This window comes from Xiphophorus couchianus, chromosome 24 (assembly GCF_001444195.1).
Source record: "Xiphophorus couchianus chromosome 24, X_couchianus-1.0, whole genome shotgun sequence".
NCBI classification, from domain to species: Eukaryota; Metazoa; Chordata; class Actinopteri; order Cyprinodontiformes; family Poeciliidae; genus Xiphophorus; species Xiphophorus couchianus.
The window spans coordinates 4496726-4518523 of NC_040251.1; the positions used below are offsets into that span (position 1 = coordinate 4496726).

At 39.7% G+C, this 21798-nt stretch overlaps 2 protein-coding genes across 3 annotated transcripts in view; both read left to right on the forward strand.

Annotated features, from left to right (window-relative positions):
• spega (striated muscle enriched protein kinase a) overlaps window positions 1–1592 on the forward strand; it is a 46400-nt gene extending 44808 nt beyond the window's left edge. For both annotated transcript variants that reach the window (XM_028010111.1, XM_028010112.1), the window contains one exon: window positions 76–1592. In XM_028010111.1, coding sequence (XP_027865912.1) covers window positions 76–313 — 238 coding nt within the window. In that variant the 3' untranslated portion in view covers window positions 314–1592. The remainder of the gene's footprint in view (window positions 1–75) is intronic.
• A 2055-nt stretch (window positions 1593–3647) lies between these two features.
• LOC114140754 (carboxy-terminal domain RNA polymerase II polypeptide A small phosphatase 1) lies at window positions 3648–20000 on the forward strand. Its single transcript, XM_028010957.1, has 7 exons — window positions 3648–4031; window positions 14385–14533; window positions 14611–14706; window positions 15832–15888; window positions 16301–16393; window positions 17337–17522; window positions 17641–20000. Exons 1-7 carry the CDS (start codon window positions 3959–3961, stop codon window positions 17767–17769), a joined length of 783 nt encoding a protein of 260 aa, XP_027866758.1. The 5' UTR covers window positions 3648–3958; the 3' UTR covers window positions 17770–20000.
• Window positions 20001–21798: the final 1798 nt, after the last annotated feature.

Genomic DNA, 21798 nt, shown 5'->3' on the forward strand with positions numbered 1-21798 from the left:
ATCCAACAGAATGTGATAAAGAAACAGTAGGATTTATGGGCATAAAGATCCTAAATTGCATTTGTGTGTTTTCAGGGCTCGTCCAACCACGCGGGACTGCTTCACCCAGGCCTGGCTGCAGGACTCATACCTGATGAAGCTCCGGAGGCAGACGCTCACCTTCACCTCCAGCCGACTCAAGGAGTTCCTGGTGGAGCAGCAGAGCTGTCGCGCGGAGAGCGCCACCAAGCACAAGGTGCTGCTGCGCACCTACCAGGGCTCGCCACGCAGCCCAGCATCTGGCACTGCGCCACACCTACCCAGCCCCAAGTGAACACTGGGCAGGAGTCGCCCCAACAGAACCACTGCTGATACCAAGCACCGCGGGCAGACAGTTGGACCCACACGGGAGTCCATGTGTTACTTTGGAACAAATAAAAACTCAACAGGAGCTGCAGACCACAGAGAATATATTCAACTCATGAACTCCTTATAAACTGTATTAAAAGGACAGGAAGACTTTTGGTTTTAGCCTCTTTGTCGTTTGTTAATTCTGACATTGCAGTTTAATTTGCCCTACATTTGATATCCAGTGGTGGGCACACTTCCACTAACGTGTGGAGCTAATTTTTCATTCAGCGATTTGCTAACCTAGAGAGGTGCACTTAGCTTTCCCTAATTGAATATTTCCAAATCAATTCTAAAGCTCTGGTTTATTCGGTTGTTGTGTAAACCTTCAGTTGAAAAAGGTTTGACATCTGCTACCGGTTCTGTTTCCCCTCCTAACTTTCTTTTTACCAAATAACTTTAAAGCAAACGAGAAACATACAGGAACAAAATAATACGCAGCACAGAGCAAGATAAAAAATTTAACTGAATTATAGAAGATGGAAATTATGTCAAAATTAAATTGGTTCTTGAGGGTTGTAGTCTCTTGCTAATGCTAAACCAAAACTTCAGTTGGTACTTTAGCATTAGCGTCCACTAAATACAATGTTGGTGTTGTGCATCAGCATCAGCGGAACTAATCTTGATGATTAGGGCAGCAAACTTTTCAGTGAGCGGTGCCCACCACTGTTGATACCAAGATGCTTTCTTTAGTAGTTTTATCTTAAAAACACATTTTTGTCATGCAGTTTGGTGGTAATCGTCATGCTAATGTACCACTATTAAAGCTGCTAACTTATTCTGCATTTTGTCTCATTTTAAAACACCAAAAATATTGCTTTTCCCTTCTTTAAAAGATGTTTACTTTTTTCATGTTAATTTATTTGCATGTGTGTGCACATCTTTGAGTCACTTTTCGATGTAACTACAAGGCGGAATAGACAATATTTTTAAAAAGGAAGACGCTTGTGATCGACGTTGAGTCTAAAGGGAATCTGTTTATGGGGAATCTGTCGTACAGCTTGCTCTGTGATCAACTCTAAATCGTGATCCGGCTGTGAACAGTAGCTTTTCTATAAAGTGTAACGTGACGTTAGGTTGCCGTAGTTTGTCAGTATTACAAGTCAGTTGATCTCAGTTGTCCAGTCAGTGCCTCGGATAAACGTCAAAAAGTTTCATATTTAATGTGTGTCTTCATCAGCTGGGTGCAGTGTCTGGATATTACAAGAGGCAACTCATCCGTACACACATTTAGGCAAATATACATGGAGTCCTTGTGACATTAGAATGCCTCATGTGTTGCTCTCTCAGTCCTTTTGTATGACTTTGGATGGTTCAAGATTTGTAAATGTACCCAATTGTGGTGTTTATATGTGGAAAAATATGGAAATGTTTTTATGAGATAGTATGTAATAAAATATTCATACATTTGAGAATATAATGTGTTTTGCTAAATGGGTTTGGTTGCTACGGAAGCCCTGAATGGCAGGGGAGTATGATCTAAACGTTAGTTTTCTCTGACCTTAGAAGTTATCCGGCAGTCATTTTCACATGCAGAAGCATAGGGTTAGCTATGCTACTAACACACCACACAAATTCAGTCAATTTACCATAATAACAAAGAATAAAAATCATTCTCACATTTGGTATGTCTTTCTACATTTGTTTGTCATTGGGTGCTGTAAGGAGGTGTGCATACGTGACTCCAATACCATAAATCTTAATCCTAGTTTTCAGAAAATCCCAAGTGGTTTTTATGACCATCTCTGTCCATAATTCATTCAGAAGACTGAACCTCAGAGGTGCAATGGTGGCCCACGGGTTAAGAACAACCCACATAAGGAGGCCTTAGTCCTTAATGCGGCCGTCACAGGTTCGATTCCTGGCTTGATGACCTTTGCCACATGTCTCCCCCCTCTCTCTCTACCTACATTCCTGTCTTAGCACTTTCAAATTAAGGCCACTATACAGTCAAAAAGAATCTTTAAAAAAAACTAAATTAAACTAAACATCAACTAATAATGGCAATCTGCAATGGATTTAATGGTAATGAAATGGATTTGTAAATGGATCGTGTAAAGGTACGGGTGAAAGTGGAATGCCGTTGATATTGATAATGAGGCAAATTGGACTACTTGAGAATAGGCGATGAACTCAGCCGTGGGTGCCTTCCTGTGCCTGTCCAAAAACAAGTTTTTATTCCTCGCTTGCCCCTCAGGACTGGATTATTATTTTGGGGAAAAATGCATAAGGTCAGTCGATTGGATTTTGTACAGCATTTGTATTTTTTCTTTTTTTTTTGTCCTTTTGAAAAAATAATCTTCAGTAAATGTAAAAAAGCATGCATAGGGTAATTAAGTAATTAGAACAAGTGCGAACATTTGTAAACAGCTATATCATGTCACTTGCAAGTTGCATTAAAGAGTTGCATTTAAGAGCAATTTTGTGGCGTTATGTCGACAATGATTCTCATTGTAGATGTGCACCAAACAATTCTGGAGGAACCTTGTAGTAGTATTATGGAAGAATATGGATCAAAAATCTCCGAGGACTGTTATTTTATATATCTGTGTACCTGATATTGTGGCTAGTGCATGTACTGTATGTATATATATATTTTTTTTTTTATTATTTCGCAGTTAAGGTTTTTTTTCTACAAAATACTTAATCGTAAAGGGTACGAAGAAATTGTTATTTTGCTCAAACCTTAAAAAAAAATCTATATTGTTTTGCAAACATTTCTTTTGAATTTATAAAAATGACGGAAACTGTTTTTGTTGGTGGTAAAGAAACGTTTTTGTGACGCTCCCTTACTGTAGGCAGTTTCAAGGAGACCCGAACTGGGCGTTTCTTAGCTGCTGCCACTTCAAAGGACCAAAAAAAAAAAAAAAAAGTTTTAAAACGTTTTGCTCTTGAGGTTGTTTTTAGAACCAATATGAAACGCTGCAGCCTACAGCGACCCAAACATAAAAAAAAAAAAAACCACTATTCGTAACAACTGAACAAATGAGCTGTCTTTGAATACTTATCATTTAGTTTCGACTTTTTACGTCACATTCAGACCGTAACCTTCTGTCCCGAGCGCATTCTGCGCACTTTTAACAAGTTTACACGATAAACCATAGGCATATCATGAAGGTGCGTGGAGTATTTCGAACTTAAAAGAACACGGTGTAACTTTTGGAGCAACTTTGTCCCGTTCGGTTTAAGGGACCGAGGCTAAATGTGTCGACGCGTCGAGGCGGAGTGTCGGTGACGGCGGCTCCCTCTTCCTGCGCCACTTTAAGTGAACGAGGGGCGCCTTGAAACCTCCGTGTTTGTATCTTGAAATTGCGAACGGAGTTGAGCACCATATTGAATCAAAGTTGCCAACTCTTTGAAAACAAATGTTTGGTAACTTTCTAACTTTCTACGTCAGCGGCTTAGCGAGCGGACCCTCCGGCGGCGCTAATGGACGCGCTTTAGGCGACCGCTTTGCCACTTTTCCGGCGCCTTTCAGTTTTGTTTTCGTACATGTTCAGCTCAAGCGGCGGCACCGGAGTCGGCGAAACAGCCCAGAAGTTTAAAGCGTGAGGTCCGGGACTCGGACGTGATGGACAATCCGTCCTCAATAATCACCCAAGTGAGCCGGGATGACGAGGGAAGTAAAGCCGCGTCAGAGAGGGGTGAGTGTCTTCATTTTTGTCCTCTGCTGTCATGTCAGGAAAAGTTTTTTTGTTTTTTTTTTTGTTTTTTCTTTTCTATTGCAGCTGCGTGGTCAGAGTTCAACATCCAAAAAAACTGCAGTAATCTGCTTACGGCTCATTACAGGCGGCTCTACTTCTCTCATTTCCCGTTGAAAAAGAATCAGAAAACAACTTGGCGCAGTCGGACTGCGAAAGTTTGGTGGTTGTGCGGACAGAGATGATCGTTGCGGCCTTTTGGCCTCTGATAAAAAAATAAAGGAAGTGACGTCCCCACAGCGTGATCATACACATCAACCCAACCTGTCAAATTATTATTTTTTTTTGCATCGGTATACTACTCTCTTTACAAAAGAAATGCAATTAAAATAAGTAAGAGTGCTGAAAAATATCATGAATATTAAGGAAAATAGTCAAATAAAAGTAATTATTACGCCATATTACTTTAAATAAATATAATGTTAATTACATACTATTAAAGATCCTTACTTCAGACTGCAGATAAATTCTGAAACACCATTAAATTCAATTTAATAAAAATAAAAAAAACTTGTGAAAGTTTTATAGAATATTGCCCTAATATTGTTGCTTAAACATGCAAATACCCTAATTTATTTTTATTTTCGCAGTCCGTTTTGATACATTTTATAATATGCATCACTTAGACGTTTACTCAACATTTCCGATCTCAAACTTTTTTTTAGCGAAACTACAAATATTCCACATTTTTCTTTTCATTTCTGCTAAAATTGAAGATGTTTAAAAGTAATTAAAAATTATTCAGCATTTTTTTTTTTTTGATGGGCAGTTATTATTTATATATAATTTTAAGGTCTTATGTTAATGATTGGTATGGTTTCCATTAGTAACCATAAATATCAGTTTCGATGTGGGAGCTATGCAGACTTGAGACGAAGAAGAGTGGAAAATACAGTTTTCTCTTGTGGATATTTTTGTGGTGGAAGGGGTTACAAAATTCAAGTATTTATATATATATAAAAAAAAAAAACAACATGAAACAAATAGTTTTGTTTTACTCTAATCAATCAGCTTAAAGGGGATCTAGGTCTTTGATTCAGTTTAGCTTTTGTATTTCTAGAGTTTTGGCTCTTCGGCCAACACTCTAGAAATCTCCTACATCAGCATAGACAATGCAGTATTTACAGGTCTTAAAATATCAGATTTATACGTATGTGTTGTGTAATATCTGACAAACGTTTGTTGGAAAGTTGCTGTTGTTGGGTGTCAGTGTGGAAAAGCTCGGTGTGATTTGTTAGAAACAAAATCTAGCTTTAATGCTAATTGTGTATGATCAGTAAGTAAGGACTGACTGTAGTTACTAAGTGTCAACTTTATGGTATCCTTACTCTCATGATCAAATTGTAGGTGAATGTCATTAGCATGACAGGAGACATAAGACAAACCACATATTTCAATAATAGATATTCTTTTCTGCTTAATTATATTTATTGTATTGTCAGATGCATGCTGTCATAAAATGATGCAGGTGCTAGCATATCGGCTAACTTCTAGCCTTTCTTTATTTTTTTATATTCCCACAACTGACCAGCCTGCTGCACTCTGTCTATAATGAGCCGACTTTTTCTGGGTATGAACTAGACTGGACAACATGTGCATACACTGTTATGTAGTGTATGCATCCATTATTGTCCATTATTGGTATATTGGATTATCCAATATTTTGGCTAATCCATCAATATTGGATTAACCATCCAAAGTGTTGAATTCAAGTGTTCCAATCAGTCCCATTTCTTCAATTAGGCCGGTTACCGTCTTTTAAAAGCCTTACTTGCCAATTCCGATTTTGGCTGATACCAATTCTTTTGTCTGAAATGTTGCTAAATGTAGTGAGAAAGTCACTGAGTTGTTGACTGTGCAGACATGACCCGGTGGGCCGGTCTGTCAGTCAAACCTCTCTCACAGGAGAGCAGAAGGCAACCGTGGTTGATTTTTAGACCTTTGCCGAGGTAGAGTTGGGTAGTCTCTTGTCCAACACCAGTGTCTGACCTCACAAATATTCCCTAACTAAGCACCATAAATCATATACACTCCTAAACCTTGAAGAAGTGTGAAGCTGTTGGAGCCTCCAACATAAGGCCAACCATAATGACACAAAGTCAGATGAGTGAAGACCAATTTGCAAATATTTTCCTAATATCGCATATCTGGAACAAAGGCAAGAGGCCTTTGATTTGAACATTTTTATTATCTGTAAGCCTTAATCAATGTTGGAATAAATAAAGGCTTGAAATATTTCACTCTATGTGTAACAAATATGACTTTTACTTTGTGAAATGAGTGAATATTGTACTTTTTCGCACAATCATTTTTTTTTTTTTTAGCCATACTTGGACATGGAAACTTTTGTTCATAAGTAGAATGGTGCAGAATACTAGATATGATCTGTCAGTGGAGTATCAGTGTGTTCAACAAGGCAATCGCAATAGACCTCTTGGTCACAATGTCTGGTAGAACATCCTATTTCATTTGATGGAGTTTAACAAACCTGCATGATTTGATATTTTTTGATATTGAGCAGTGAATGTTCATCAGGGCGTTTTGTCATTTTTTGCAATTTTTGACTTTGCTGATGACTTTTTCAAAAACCGGGGCAGCGGATTAAGCCGGGATTTTCCAGATATCCTGGCCAAGTTAAACCTCTGTCTACAAAAGCAGTAATGCATAGGTTACCATGGCGATTTAGCCTGCTCCAGACCGCGCTAACAGCCAGGTTTAGTTAAGCCTGGAGCCTGATCTGTTCAGTCATCGATCACACCGATCAGAAACCAATGAGTTTAATTACCAATTCTGTTTTCTAGTCTGTCTGCTTCTACATTTTTAATTAGGCTGCATTAAAATACTATCAATTAATTTTGGTATCCAGTCAAGTATTTTAACATTGATGGTAGAAAGTACCATTGTCAATTTTAAAATGATCCATGTGGATTATGTTGTTGTTCGATTGTGTTTCTGAAGACCACTGTTCTAGTTTGACAGAAAGGCCTTTAATAGACCATTGCAGTGTTAGGAGGATTAGAGAAATGGCTGAAAAGAAACAAATGTATTGTAATCAAACAAATCCATATTAGTTTTAGCATACTTTTGATACTTGTACTTATTTAAATCATAAATATGCTTTTGCCTCTATCAAGGGGGCTAATAATTAGATGATTTTTATCTAATTATCCGTTAAGCTGCCTTTGCGCTAACAGTTTAACAGTAGATTGTCCCTTCAAAACAAAAGCATCACAACTCAATCGGGAAGTTAACTATAGGTAAAACTAATTAAAGGCGATATAGGCAGGGACGTTGTAAGTTATCAGTAGTTATTTGCCCATTGTAATAGATATTTTATTCACACACTTCCCAGATACTGCAAAAATGTCCTTGTGTTTATTTTTTGTTTGTTCTGTATAAATATGAATGTTCATATTAAGTTAAAGTTGTTTATTTGAGAAAATGACAAATGATTAGGAACGATTTTTAGTTAAAAAATGGTTTGGAAATGTACATTTTTCGCTAATTATGTATTCAATTGATCTGCGATCGTTTGCTGTTGAAGCAGGGTTCTTTTCTTGTATATGAAGTTCTTCAATTCCTCATAATCCTCAATAGAAATATGCTGTTTGTTTGGTGTGACTTATGATGTGCGCAGTTTATGTATAGCGCGTAGCATCAGTGAATCTGTGATCGATCTCATTGGTCTGTTGAAGAAATCTGTATTACTTTAGCTCGGCTCGACGTAGCTGCACCTCCTGAATCTGGTTTGGTATTTGTGAAACTGATAGAAGTCAAGATGAGCTGATGGTGCCATGTCAAGCCTGGCTGTATCTCTTATCCTGGATTTCGTAATTCTACTTTTATGAAACAGCCCTCTTGTCGTTTTGTACCTGTAGGTCTGGATGTTTGGACGCGACTTTACGTTAAAGTCTATAAGAGCTTACCAAACATGTATCGGTTTCTGCGTGCTGGAGGTATGTTTTGTTCCCACTTTGACAGCTGATGATTTAAAGTAAGTTTCTATATTTCACTCTTAATACGCTGTAAGGAAATCTGGTTGGGAACACAGATGTTACTGACTATAAATGTTGATGTTGCTAGCCATGAAGCAGAAATGTCCTACTGATCACGCCGAACAAATCATCCTACTTGTCAGACGGGACACGGACGCTTCTGATTTTCAGAATAAAACTCGTCATTCATCAAGAGTAACCACACAAGCTCATCGTTTGTTTCAGGCCCTGGTGTCGGCATTGGACCTGGTGGTTGCCTTAGAGGGTACAATGGTGTGGATTGCAACAGAAAGTGTGTGGAGAGCACAGCGTATACACGAGAACTTTGTTTTTATTTGTAAATTTGAATGAAATTGCTCTGGTTTTATGTATTTAGTGGCTGAAAAAAAAAATGCGAGTTTTCATTTTCAAATTGTACCAATTTGGATCTTCAGGCAAACAGGAACACATAGACTCAACATGCCTGGATGAGTAGCAATGAGATAAACTCCCAACAGAACAAAACGGCATACTGTACGGCTCCGGTTGTCCCAGTTGAACATTAACTCCCATCTGGGTCAAGAAACGGTGCAGGTTACTGGATAATCCTGGAGTCAGCGGCAGTCCCAGATCTGCTGGCATTGCAGCAGCAGATCAGACCTCCACCACAGAAGAAGAGCATCTATTGGCAATAAAGGATCAGGTGAAACATGAGCAGATGCTTAGTGGGGGTGTGCGCGCGTGTTTGTTTCTTCTACATGTGGAGCAGCTGAGTCTGTTATGTAACTTTGCCCTGGTGCATGTTGGGAATGTTGGCTCTATGGCTTACAGCCACTGGATGAAGCTCCATGTTGATATTTGAGCCTGAAATCTGAAAGAGACATTTTTTACCCAGACGAGCGACATAAACCATGTTTGGAGAAATAAAATAAAACGTTTTGGTAAATAGCTATACAGGAAATGTGTCATCATTTTCAAAGAGCCACTCATTGATTTGTGCTTTCAGTTTTAAAATAAATAAAAACACGGAGAGATACATTTGCTTCTCCGTCTTGTTGATATTTGTGGAGAATGGGTTTTCTAAAATAAAACTGTTGCTTTTAGTGCCATTGTGTTGAATTAAAGAGCAAATATTTGATTAAGAGCAGAAAAATTACTAAAACCTGCAGTTATTATATTACTATATTATTATATATCTAGATTAAAAACTTTTCTTCGTTTATTTCCTTTTATCGTCCTCATTTTCTCCACAACTGTAGAAACATTTGCCATAAATTTATAGTTGTCTATTTTATTTTAGTTCTAAAAAAACAAACAAAACAAAAACTTTCTGTGAGATCAAAGCTGATTTTTAAAAGGCATATTCAGTGACGTTTTTAGCAGCTGACTTTGGGAGAGTAGATGAACTCAGCTGAAGCATCTGATGTCTGAAGTTGAGCATGAAGAGGCAGAAATATTCAAAAAAAACCATGAGGGGGAGATGTGGGTTATTACAGGGAAATGATGACAGGCTGCAGTTATGCCGGGCTGAGGAAACTATTTAATCCAGCCGAGCATTTTAATCACCAGAACACAATAACTGACTTCATAAAACAGAATTTGTGTTTAATGCACTACTGTTAGTTAGTTACCCCGCAATAAAATCCATGTGCCTGCTCTTACAGGGCAATGAGTTTTATAAAAATAAAAAATAAAAAGTGTAAAAAGCATAAAAATGAGCTCCTATGTAACTACTGAGTTTAGCTGGAGGAGGCAGCAGCTGATCAGCTTTTATCTGGGCATCTTCGTCGAACGGACGGTTCTGCAAGTTCACATTAAAGTCCGAACGTGAAACTCTCCGAAATGAAATGAAACGCGGAGTAAATCGAAATGAAAACGGCTGTGATGGAAAGATTTATTTTTAGCTGGAAGGCTCGGTGACGGAGGTGATGTGTATTCTGCAGCACAACTAGTTTATCTGATGTATTGAAGTATTCTTGAAATCAGATATGAAGATTATCTGTGAGCGCAAGCTGGATGAGAGAAAAAAAAAAAGTGTTGCAACGGCCCAGTCAAAGTCCAGGTCTCTGCATTTAGGTTGTATTTATTATTATTGTTATTGTTTTTTTTAAAAGGTAATTTATTAAGTAGGGATGCGGGATATATCGACACTAACATATCGATGTTTATCATTGTTGAACACGTCGGTTTTGGTCTGATAAGTAGCTAATAAAAAAATGTTCCACCTTGTTTGTATGCGGTGTTTGTTTGGTCATGTGACAGTGATGCAGTGTGTTGGGTTTTATCTGAAGTAATGTAGGCGATGTCAGGAAATGTAGCAAAATGTTCATAATACCGGTAAGCCTTAAGAGCAATATTCAGATATAGATATAGATGTTCATATCGGTGCTATGTTGTTACAAAGCATCCTCCGGTTGGCTGTTGGGATCCTTCCAGCCTCCATGTCTCCTTGTCTCCATGTCTCCTTGTCTCCTTGTCTCCTTGTCTGCATGTCTCCTTGTCTCCTTGTCTCCGTCTCAGCTTGGCTCCAAACAGCAGCTCCAGTTATTGTTCTGTAACCAGAGCAATTTTTTCTTTTTTTTTTTTTACTTGATTCTTTGATCTCTGTTGAAAACCACATGAGTTGTATTTTATTCTTTTAAGATTGTAAAATGCTAAAAAAAAATAATTTTTGTTTCAAATAACAATTAGGAGACTTTTACAAGGAGAATTAGAGCAATATAAATGCAAATAAAGGCTTTTGGTGTTCCATGGCCTCTTGAAGTGGCTGGAGCTCATTAAAAGAGCTGAAGGCGAAACAAAGGGGCTTCTGGGTGGCGTATTGGACTTAAACTTGATACTTAACTCTATTATGCAACACCTTGCATTACACCACAACTTTATGCTCTTATGTATATTTGTTAGATGTTCTTCTGGAGGGCAAAAAAAAAAAAGCCACCCTGCACTTTTCTGCCTGCGTTAGTGTTAGTGTTGAATGTCATGTGAGCAGATTATGCAACAGTGCTGGCCTTGCTGCTAGTTTATGGTTTTACAGTCAATAGGAAGTGTGTGTACAAGCATGGGAGTAATATGGATGTCAAAATGGTTAGTATTAACAACACAAAACAGCATTATTATAATTGTAATTTTGTTGTTCTTGCGTGATAGTAATAAATAATTGATAGATGTAATTATATTTACTGAGTGTTGTTGCTGCTGTAGTAATTAATAATACTAATAGTTATTAGTACTTATTACTATTATTATTATTATGTCAATTAATAATACAAAATATTAATAAGTATAGTAATAATTATGTTTATTGTTGTTCTCTAGTTAATGTCTATAGTAATAACTATTTTAGTTGTAATTAGAGTATTCATTATCATTATTGTAGCCTTTAATAATAACAGTAGAAATAATGATAGCCATAATTATTTTATTTATTTATATTTTTGTTATCATTATTATTATTAGTTGCTGTTCCAGCAGTGTTAAATATTACTATTTGCTAAAAATAATAATAGCAATAATAAAAACATTCACTCGTAAGTCGAGGTATGATTTTAGACGTCAGTGTTTACAATGTCAGCCAATCGGAACCAGAGCTCCTCTGGCTTGGATCAAAACAATGTGAAGAGGCGAAAAGTGAATTCTGTCTCATCTGGCTGCGTCACATTCCTGCAGCCGTCTTTCTAAAGGGCGTCCCTCTGGTTCCGCCAGAAGAGCTAGCGAGTGTCTCTCTGTGCTGCACTGGAAATATGCGTTGAGTTTATTTCCGTCCGCAGCCATCTCAACTTGCAACAAGCTGATAAGCCGAGCAGGAAGAGAAAACAGAAAGTGCTGATTTATTCAGAATCAATGGACTATGGACTTCCTGTTTGTGTTTCACTTTAAAAGAATTAAGCTTAGGATTTGAGTTTAATTTTTTTCCTTCTACCTAGACTTTTTTTTCCCCACACAGGTGAAATCAGTTGGTTTTTTTTAAGACACAGAACAATATCACTGACACTTGAATTTCTTGACCTAAAACCTTTGCTTCAGGTTTACCCATCAGTCAGGGGGGACACATCTTTTTCTTCTTCGTTAAAAGCCTCCAGTACGTTCCGCTTCGCTCTCTCTTTGTCATCTTCACAGAGCCCCGTTTTTTTTTCTTTGTAAGTTCATTCATGCTCTGTGTTTTGCAGTCAGCACCCAGCTGGACATTTTTCTTGCAGAGAGGCATGTGATGGCGCAGGGGGGGCGGCTGGAACACTGAAGTGAATTAAGACTCCTGAGAGCAAATAAGGCCATGGGAGTGCAGCTGAAATCCTGAGGATATGAAGGAGTGAAATAAGAAAACATAAGTCTTCCTCTGTGTGTTTCCTATGGAATTAGATGCTTTATCTGTTGTAAATTACAGCTTTAATTGCTGTTTGGGGGTAAAGAGGAGGCTGAATTTGCAGAAACGTAGAAGAAACTGTTCATGACAAGGAAAACAAACTCTGAAATCATAGGACAGTAGTAGCGTCGCTCGTCTTAAAACCCGCCGGCAAGGAGGCTTCCTCCCAGTGATACCCGTCTGTTTCCTCTTCCTGTTTTGGCCTGCACGCGGCGGAGGCCGGTGGAGGGGTCACACCGTTGGTTTGAATCCACAAATGGAGGGGGGAGGAGGAGGGAAAGAAAGAGGCGTGAGAGCAGCACAACAGAGGTTTGTGTGTTAGTAACGCGGTCACGTCCGGATGGAACGAGAGAACAGAGATGGAAGCAAAGTCTGGTGTGAGGAAGAAGAGAATCTGGAGAAGTGTTTAATTACAGGGTTGACGGGAGGAGGAATAAACTTTGTAACTAAGATAAGCAATTGTGACTTGAGACCAACAATACAACAGCTTTAATTAGCTATAAATTCAATTAAAGACTTCCAAACTTTCTACTGGAAGTCTTGATTCTCTTCAAATGTTCCTTTGGGAGGGATGGAGGTCAGACTTTAGCCCCACAGACTTTTAACGTGATACGAAGAAGAAACTACATTGGCATCTATAACATCTCCAGATTGTCCAGATTCCTGGGACTTCCATAGATCCCATATGTCTTCTATTGGATGTACTGTATGTCTGAGGTGGTCATAAGTGTCTGGTGAACCTGGTTTCAGTGTTTTATATTATAGAGTTCCAAACATTATTGATATTGGTTGTCTTGACTGTAGCAAGATGTCTTCACTGGAAGCTTGTTGGGAAAGTAATAGCCATTCAGGGGCTACATCCTTTTGAACGGCAATTATGTCACAGCAAAGTGACGAAGGCTGTCTAAATTCAAAGTCTTCTTCCAATGTGTTCCCCTTTCTCCCCAGATGTGAAGGACCGGTCATAGTCCACCTTATCCTAAGACTTATTGCAGGCCAAACAGAAGATTTGTGTTGTTGTACCAGTGGTGGATGAAGCAGGAGACTTGGTGCGCAGGGTTTGAGAGAAAGGACTGTACCCTTCCCTGAATTTGGACAAAACTAAGAAATCTTCAGAGTGGAGGAAGCTAACAAGCTAGTCAGATGGGCACTGATCATTTGGCCAATGGTTTGTCAGATCAACTGATAAACAAACCTAGGCTGAAGACCAAGGTTTTACAACTGGGTTTGTGTTAATAATCCTATGAATATATATATTTTTTTATCGCATAATGAAATTATGACATATAGTTGAAACAGTGGACAAAATTCACCATTAAAGATCAAGCATGTAATTTCACTTAATGAATAATTTATTGCTGATATTTAAGACTAAAGATTTTTGATTTTACATACATCCAAGTCATGGCCCCCCACCCCTAAAAAACAAGGCGTGGTCTTGGTGTAAGGGCTGAATCAATCTGTCGAAACTCAAGGCAGGTGTTTATTTGTGTCACAACTACCAAGTCTGTGAAGACAATTATTAAAAATAAATAAAAAATTAGCAATTTAACAATGGAACAACTAGCACCACTGTCAGCCAAAAATAAGTTGCCTCAAACAAAGAAGTCGTGATGAGCGTCAACATGACCCGAGGCCTACAAAACGCAGCTTTTCTTTGTTTCTGCTTCCAGTTGGACAAAGGTTACCAGAGGGGAAGTTTTATTTTAGCCTCCCGTTGGCTTCATTGTGGGCGTGTCTCTGGGTTTCCTCGTCATACCCGAGCATCCGCAGCTCGCCTGACAATGCCTCACTTATGACGTTCATCACAAAGCATCAGGGAAGAATCAAACTTTTTTTTTTTTGTTTAAAGCAGAAAGTGGTTAAAATTAAGTAGTTGCGCCTCATTCCTTTTCAATGTGGTCATCTTCGTACAGCCCGGGAGGTTAAGGCTGACTGTGTGAATTTCTGTCTTTTCTGCAGGCTCTTCTCCCTCCCTGTCATCTAAGAAGCCGCGAAGCAGAGGCCTGTTCTCCGGCCTGTTCTGCTGCCTCTGCCGGGACCAGCCTGAACCCCTGCCCGTCAACAACAATGCCCCTCTCTTAGTGGAGGAGAATGGGACGGTCTCCAAGGTGTGCTGACTTCCTCCTTCGGTTGAATCAGAGAGGATGGTGTCGGGTTTGCGGTCAACGTGTGTGTTTCTGTCCAGGTCAAGCCACTGCTGCCTCCAGCCAAGTCAAAAGACGCCGGGAAGATCTGTGTGGTGATAGACCTGGACGAGACGTTGGTTCACAGCTCTTTTAAGGTGAGTCACTGGGGGATTATGGGTACAACCAAAACGTGACAATAACAAGGACTCCAGGGAAGAAATTGTTCCTGTCCATCAATGTGGGAATGATTGTAAGGCCAAAATACCCCAAGTCAGTGGAAAGCATTTAACCTTTGCCAGTCTTCCCGGAAGTAGACCTCCCAGCAAATCCACTCCAAGGTCTGATAGTGCTGAGCTCAGGCCAGGTTCAAAGGTCAGACAGCAGGGTTAGAAACAGACAGGTGGAAGCCTTCAGTTGAATAAACAAGTTGGACGTGAGACCTCTATTCCACTTTAGGAGAAAACTAAATCTAACATGTCAGCAGAAATGGATCGTGTCAACTGCAGCGCTCTTGCTTAGTCTGGAAAAGTCTGGAATTTGATTCAAGTGCTTTTTTTTAATGTCTGGATAACTGGAATAGGAATATTGAAAAATATTTGCTTTTGTAAACTCCTGTCTCTTCCCCTTTCTTTCTTCCTTATTTGTCTCCTTCCATGTGCCCTTCTTTCCTTCCCCATGTCCTTTGTTCTATGATTTTCATTCATTCATTTTTGGTCATTTGTTTCTTCTTTTCTTCCTTCCTTTGTTTATTCCTTTTTTTGTTCTTTCCTTCCTTCCTGCCCATCTCTTGACATATTCAGTCTTCTATTTTAGAGTGTTTGTATAACCACAGTGAAGTCTGCCATTTGCTTTTTTTGGTAATATCACAAAATGGCCTACAAAATGGAAACGTGAGTCTGGAAAAGTAGACATGGAGAACATGTAGGAACACAGTGGTGGGAGTGTGATGATGGGGACTTCTACTGCAGCTCCAGGACCAGGGCAGCTCACCCACCGAGTTTACTGAAGTCAAGGGTGTTCTTTTTTTTTAATATGTAAGGAAAATGTCTTAAAGAAACCAGAGAGCAGCTCAGTTTCTCTCTGTTTAACTCAGTCTGTTCCTGATTGTCGGTGAATTCCCATCGACTGACCGGCTGGTTCCTAAAAACCAGATCGACACCGTTCGGTGCAAATGTTCATACAAAGTCTTTTTTCATTCTCCAAAAGGCAACGCTGTAGTCTGTACAGAGACGCTGGATGTTTTAATTACTAACGTCTCCCTGTCTGTCTCTTTCGACCAGCCTGTGAACAATGCAGATTTCATCATTCCCGTGGAAATAGATGGAACCGTACACCAGGTAACGCCGCTCCGTCGTCTCCCCATGTCTCTGATTGGCCGAGTCTGCAGGTGGCGCCTGAGTTCAAGTGGCTGACGGAGCGGGACGACGTGCCTCATGGCTCTGGGCCTGATTCAAGTAATCCAGGATAGGTTTGTTCAGACAAGCACAGCCTGTTCCGGATGACTTGGTTCAGGAACGCCGGCCTCAGACGCCAACTCCACCGCCTTCAGGAGAACCTCACCGGCTCGCATACGCCATCTGACTGCCGTCTATGCACATACCTTGATATTCGGCTGCAGATGCAAGTCTGATGCTGCCCTCAGCTGCGTTTTGCATTCAGACATGTGTGACTCTGTCGGCTGGAGTCTGCAGACACACGTTGCCTTTCAGAGCAAAAATGAGGCCGATTTGAGGATTCCTGTGTTTCCAGGTGTACGTCCTGAAGCGGCCGCATGTCGACGAGTTCCTGAAGAGGATGGGAGAGCTCTTCGAGTGTGTCCTGTTCACTGCCAGTTTAGCAAAGGTAACAGCCACAGCGTGGAGGATAATCTGGTCATTTCTGCTCAGTAAATTAGAAGGTAATCCGTTGTGGAAAAGCCTGACCTTTAACAGTTCTTGCAGTAAATAAAAACATGTCAAAGGAGGCACTGTTAGGCGGTTGAGCATTTGAAATAATGTTGTCAAGCAGGAACAGGAAATATTTCTAAACGTTTGCAGGCAGAGGTGATGCAACATGGTGTAGAGTGATGGATTTCTAATCTGTGAAGAAATACAAAGTGGTTTGCAATGTTTTGAGTTTTCTTTCCACAGAACTTTGAGTTAACTTGTGACTATAATAAGGTAATGTACAAAAAAATGCAGGGAAAAAGGACCTCCTGTAGCAGTCAGTCTTACAATACATAGTAAGAGGCCTCTGACTGAAGACTGTCAGTATATGTCCGTCATGACATGCTACCAGCTATTCCAGACTAACATGTCGTGTATGACACTGCTAATTCTCCTCGTTTGCTTTTGCCACACCTTTTTAAATCTGTCTGCTTGTACAGTTAGAGATGTTGGAGTAGGGGATGTGATGCTCATCTGTTAAGATTTCTGCTTTGGATTTTCATCTCATTCTTCATTACAGTTTTGAAAAATCATTCGTTTATGCAAACCTCTTGGAAAAGGATTATTTTCTCCTGGAGAGATTAGCGTCTGCTGTAAATGTTTCCCACTTTGCAGTAAGAGAGTGGGAATAGCTGAACATCGACCTTTGCTCATGTCTTTCTGCCTTAGCGTTGAAAAAATTCCCTTTTTGGACAATTAACAACTTCCACTTTGACGTTGTGTTAAACTACACATTTGATTGTGGGAGAACTTACTCGGCTATATGTTTAGTTTTATCGACGACACTTTTCTGAGATCATTGCCTGCTGCTCTGGCGTCCTTAAACGGGTCCCGTAAATCTGACCGCGTCTTTCCGACAGTACGCAGACCCCGTCTCTGACCTCCTGGACAAGTGGGGCGCGTTCCGCTGCCGCCTCTTTAGGGAGTCATGCGTTTTCCACCGAGGTAATTATGTGAAGGACCTGAGTCGTCTGGGTCGTGATCTCAACAAAGTCATTATTGTGGACAACTCCCCCGCCTCCTACATCTTCCATCCCGACAACGCAGTGAGTGCACACACAGCCCTCGCTGTTTCTGGACATTTCATCCTGTTTTCCTATGGCAGCTGGTTATTAGTCATTGCATTGAGTGACGTTACATATTCTCCATCTTCTCTCTGTATAGGTTCCCGTTGCTTCTTGGTTCGACGACATGTCCGACACCGAGCTGCTCGACCTCATCCCGTTCTTCGAGAGGCTGAGCAAAGTGGACAACGTCTACACAGTCCTCAAGCAACAAGGGACTCCGAGCTAACGGCGCTGAAGGTCCTTCACCTCAACGCCGTGGAAACAAAACGCCGTAGAAACAAAACAGAAAGAGAGAGAGAGAAAAAAAAAGAAAAGCCGAACACACCAGCGAGGCCGGAGCTCCACCTATCACTGCCCGCCAGAACACAACGCTGCTTCACAGCCGACAGAGCCTTCACCCTCCCAGTATACAACCAGCTTCCTGACCTGCGCTGCCATCTTCTGGTCAAACACAGACAGGATGAATGAATGTTTAATGACATTTCCACAGTGTAGGCCACGAATCCTCCGGATTCCACCTGGGTACTGGACGCCGATTTCTCCCTGGGACGCTCCTTTAAACTGATTTGAAAGGAGTTTTTTTTGAAAGGTTTACATAAAAGTACACATGTTCCATCCAAGCAATGCAGGTCGTTCACGTCTTCTAAGCATGTTGGACCAGTGTTCATTTGACCCTCGTTTGTAGCGCTGCTTTGGAGTCATCAAGGCAGTGTTATAAAATAATCTCGTTCAAATTAGCTACAGTCAGAGCTGTAAGAGTTTAAAATATTAAAACATAAGTGATTGGACGGCACTTTACTGTTTGATGTGTAGTCTATAGTGCAAACTGATGGTTTTTGTGCACAAATGTTTAGAAAATAGAATAAAAGTCCAAATTTGATATCTTTACCGTGTAATTCCCCACCGCTTCATGCTTTTAAACAGGCTAGATTTGTTCTGATTGAACCAGAGAAAGAGCAGCTCTCATTGGTTGTCGGGTCGATAAACGCCGTGACCAACTGAGTTCAGAGGACCAGAACTGTCTTCCAAACCCCAACCCCTGGAAACCAGTCACTGTTAATGGTGCATCACAACTGTGTCGGATTTGTTCCTGGCTTTAAAGCCACGCACAAATCGTGAACTTTTTTTTTTCTTCGTCTTTTTAACTTGGGTTTAACAGACTATATTTAAAGTTCTGTTGTAGCGAAACAGTAGGCTTGAGACATTTACTTGCCTAAGCGGTACTTGTAGCCTGGAGGCAAGTTTGTGACGTAGTCAGAAGATGCTTGTTTGGGGAGCGTAAAGCCATCTGTTGCAATAAATGGTTTGATTCAGTCCAGATTTAAGGGATAAATCCACCTTGAAGCCGTTCAACACTATTGGTTCTGTTACTTGGCCGCAGTTCTTCATCTCCTGGACATAAATGGATGTAATATTAACTCTGTAATGTAGCGCAGCCATGTTCTAACATTCTTTGAATTTGAAATATAATCACAGAAAATAACAACAACGGCATTGTGGGAAGTGTAGGAAATCACTGTGTACACAATTGCTGACAAGGTAGAGCTGATTTAAGGCTGGAATGTGCATCTTTTTTTTTTTTTCCAATCTCAGCTTCTCGGAGATCAGTTTCCTGGTCTGTTGAGGCGAAGAGCAACACGGTCTCCCAACAATCCACTGTTCCACGTTTGCGATGACAATGGCCTGTATTGACACTGATGAATGAAAACGGTGGGTTAGACTATGAGCCTGGGGTAGCAGGCTTTGAACGGGGCAGGGAGATTAAGAGCTATTGAATTATTTTTATATGTGAAAAAAAAAACACACAAAAAAGAAACAACTTTTCAATCAAGTTAGCTTGTTGTTTTTGAATACTTACCTATTTTTATTTCTTATTTCACCAAGGAGTGGTCATCTGATATAATATTTATAGTGTGTTTTCCAATCAGCTCTTTTTTTTTTTTCTATGCAAGACTTGGTTGGATACCTCATATATTGGTAGAATATGGATCAGAACCGCCCACAGATAACTGAAAATATAGTACCTTACTGTTTTAGGCACATAACAGGGTAACTGTTTTAAAATGTGTTTTCCGTGTAAGCCATTGTCACGTGTGTTAGATTGAGAAATGACGCTATTTTCAATTCATTGGCAAAGTATTTATAGGAACATGAAGTCGTTTAGTCATCTGATTACATTTATGAGTACTGCGTCACCATGGGGCCCATTTGCTGATACTGTACTTCTTACACATTAATAGATATGTATATGTTGTTTTGCACAGTAATAAAGCAAACAAATTTCATTAATATATATGGAATATTCATTTTACTGTACTCATGATTTAATAAATGTAACCTAATTTTTGACTTTTGTTGTTTTCTCATGCCAAATAATGTATGCCTGTATGTAATATTGCCATCTCTCTCTCTCTCTCTTTATCTTCCATAAATGCTCATTGCAAGATGGTCCAAGTCCTACTTTGTAAAGCATTTTCTGTTCAAGAGGATCAGAGGATCACAGAAACGCGTTTCTTAAAATGGAATTCTGACAAACAGCTTTCCAGCCTGAAATTTTGAGGTTTTTTTTTTTTTTTCCCCGTCGGCTTCTCTTTCGATCTCTAAATACAAATGTATACTGAAAATCAACCAGACGTCTACAGTTGTTGGGATTTATTGTCTGCATTGTCCAAACACGAGTAAAAACTACAGTTGTGGGTGGCACCGTTCGGCACAATACAAACAAAAAGCAAGATGATGGCTAAAATGTCCAATAAAGGCAATTTTGTGGAAAATGAACCAAATGTTTCGTCGGTGTAGTTTTAGAAATGGCAGTTCCTTATATTAAACAATATTGTTTAAAATAAGGATGGCATTTTGGACAATCTTGAAACTGAATTCCCTACTGTTTTATGTCTATGCTATGTAACATAACACACACTCACAGATATATATATATCTATATCTCTGTGTGTATATATATAGTGAGGAACGTATTTTTATATCTCCTAAAATGAGAAAATTACTTGTACTAACGATTTAACGTTCGTGAATTTATGTATAGTAGTTACTCTTCTTGCACAAGGGGCGTGAGGAGTTACAGAAGCAGTGGTCAGAAAGCCAAGCCACTACTAAAAATAGTTTTCAAATGTAATATAGTGAATATGTTATATAAATTGGGGTGTGTTGTTTCAGATACGGATCTTGGAAGGTTGACCATTAACTTTCGGTGAAATTCTGCTCAAAAAAAATAATAATAAAAAATTCTGGCTTCAAGCAGTCTGGGCTTTCTTCCCTCAACTAGGATTGTTTCCGGTCGATTTTCCGACAGGGCCACTCGAAGGAGGAGGTGGTCGGCAACGATGACGTTGATTTTCTGCACCGTATTAGAATGTATTTTTTTTTTTAGCAATGGCAGCGGCGGAAGTGAACGAAGCTGTTCCAAGTCCGTGTTGGCCACGGTTTCCAAATACTGAATTGACATTAACAGTCGCCTCCCTCGGACAGACACGCTCTCTTTGCAGATACGATGTTTGTTTACAGCTGGTAAGCTTCTTGGCGCCGAATTGGCGCGTGCATGGGTCATTGGGTAAAATTTCAAACCTAAAAACACATTTTTCATTTGCAGAGACGAGCAAAAAAACAAAAAAAACCCCCAACAAAAACCAGAACCTCTGCAGGAGGATCTTGGAAACCAGTAAGTGTTTTTTGTTAAATATTTCAGCGCCTAAAACGTCTGGTTTTAGCAGTTCAATGAGTTAAATGCCAAAAATACCACGAAGGCCGGAAGTTTCAATTCTCAGCTGTATTCTTAGCACTATCCCTACAAGCAACCATTTTTAATGCTCTTTCAAATATATGCTTATTTCTTGAGCCGTTATCTGAAAATCCAAATTAAAAATTAGGCTTCCTTTGGACTCCATGTTAGTCCTCCAAAAATACTAGAAATACTCTGCATCCAGATATTAAATCCTAATTAATGCAGAACATGATAAAAGCATGATTAGCTTTCTATTATCAAGAAACATCTGTTTTGTCAAACTAGCAACTCTGATCTGTTGGCACTGAATAGAGACCAAGCAAGTCACAGTGGGACAGTTGCATATTCATACTAGTTATCATCCAAAACTATTAGATCAGTTGCTCTTGCATGGAAATGGATGTTAATTCTATCTTTTGTACAAATCCACTAACGTGGCCCCAGGTTACCCTATGTGGCTATAAAAGCTCCAACTCTTCTGGAAGGGCTTCACAAGATTTATGGGAACGCATTAAT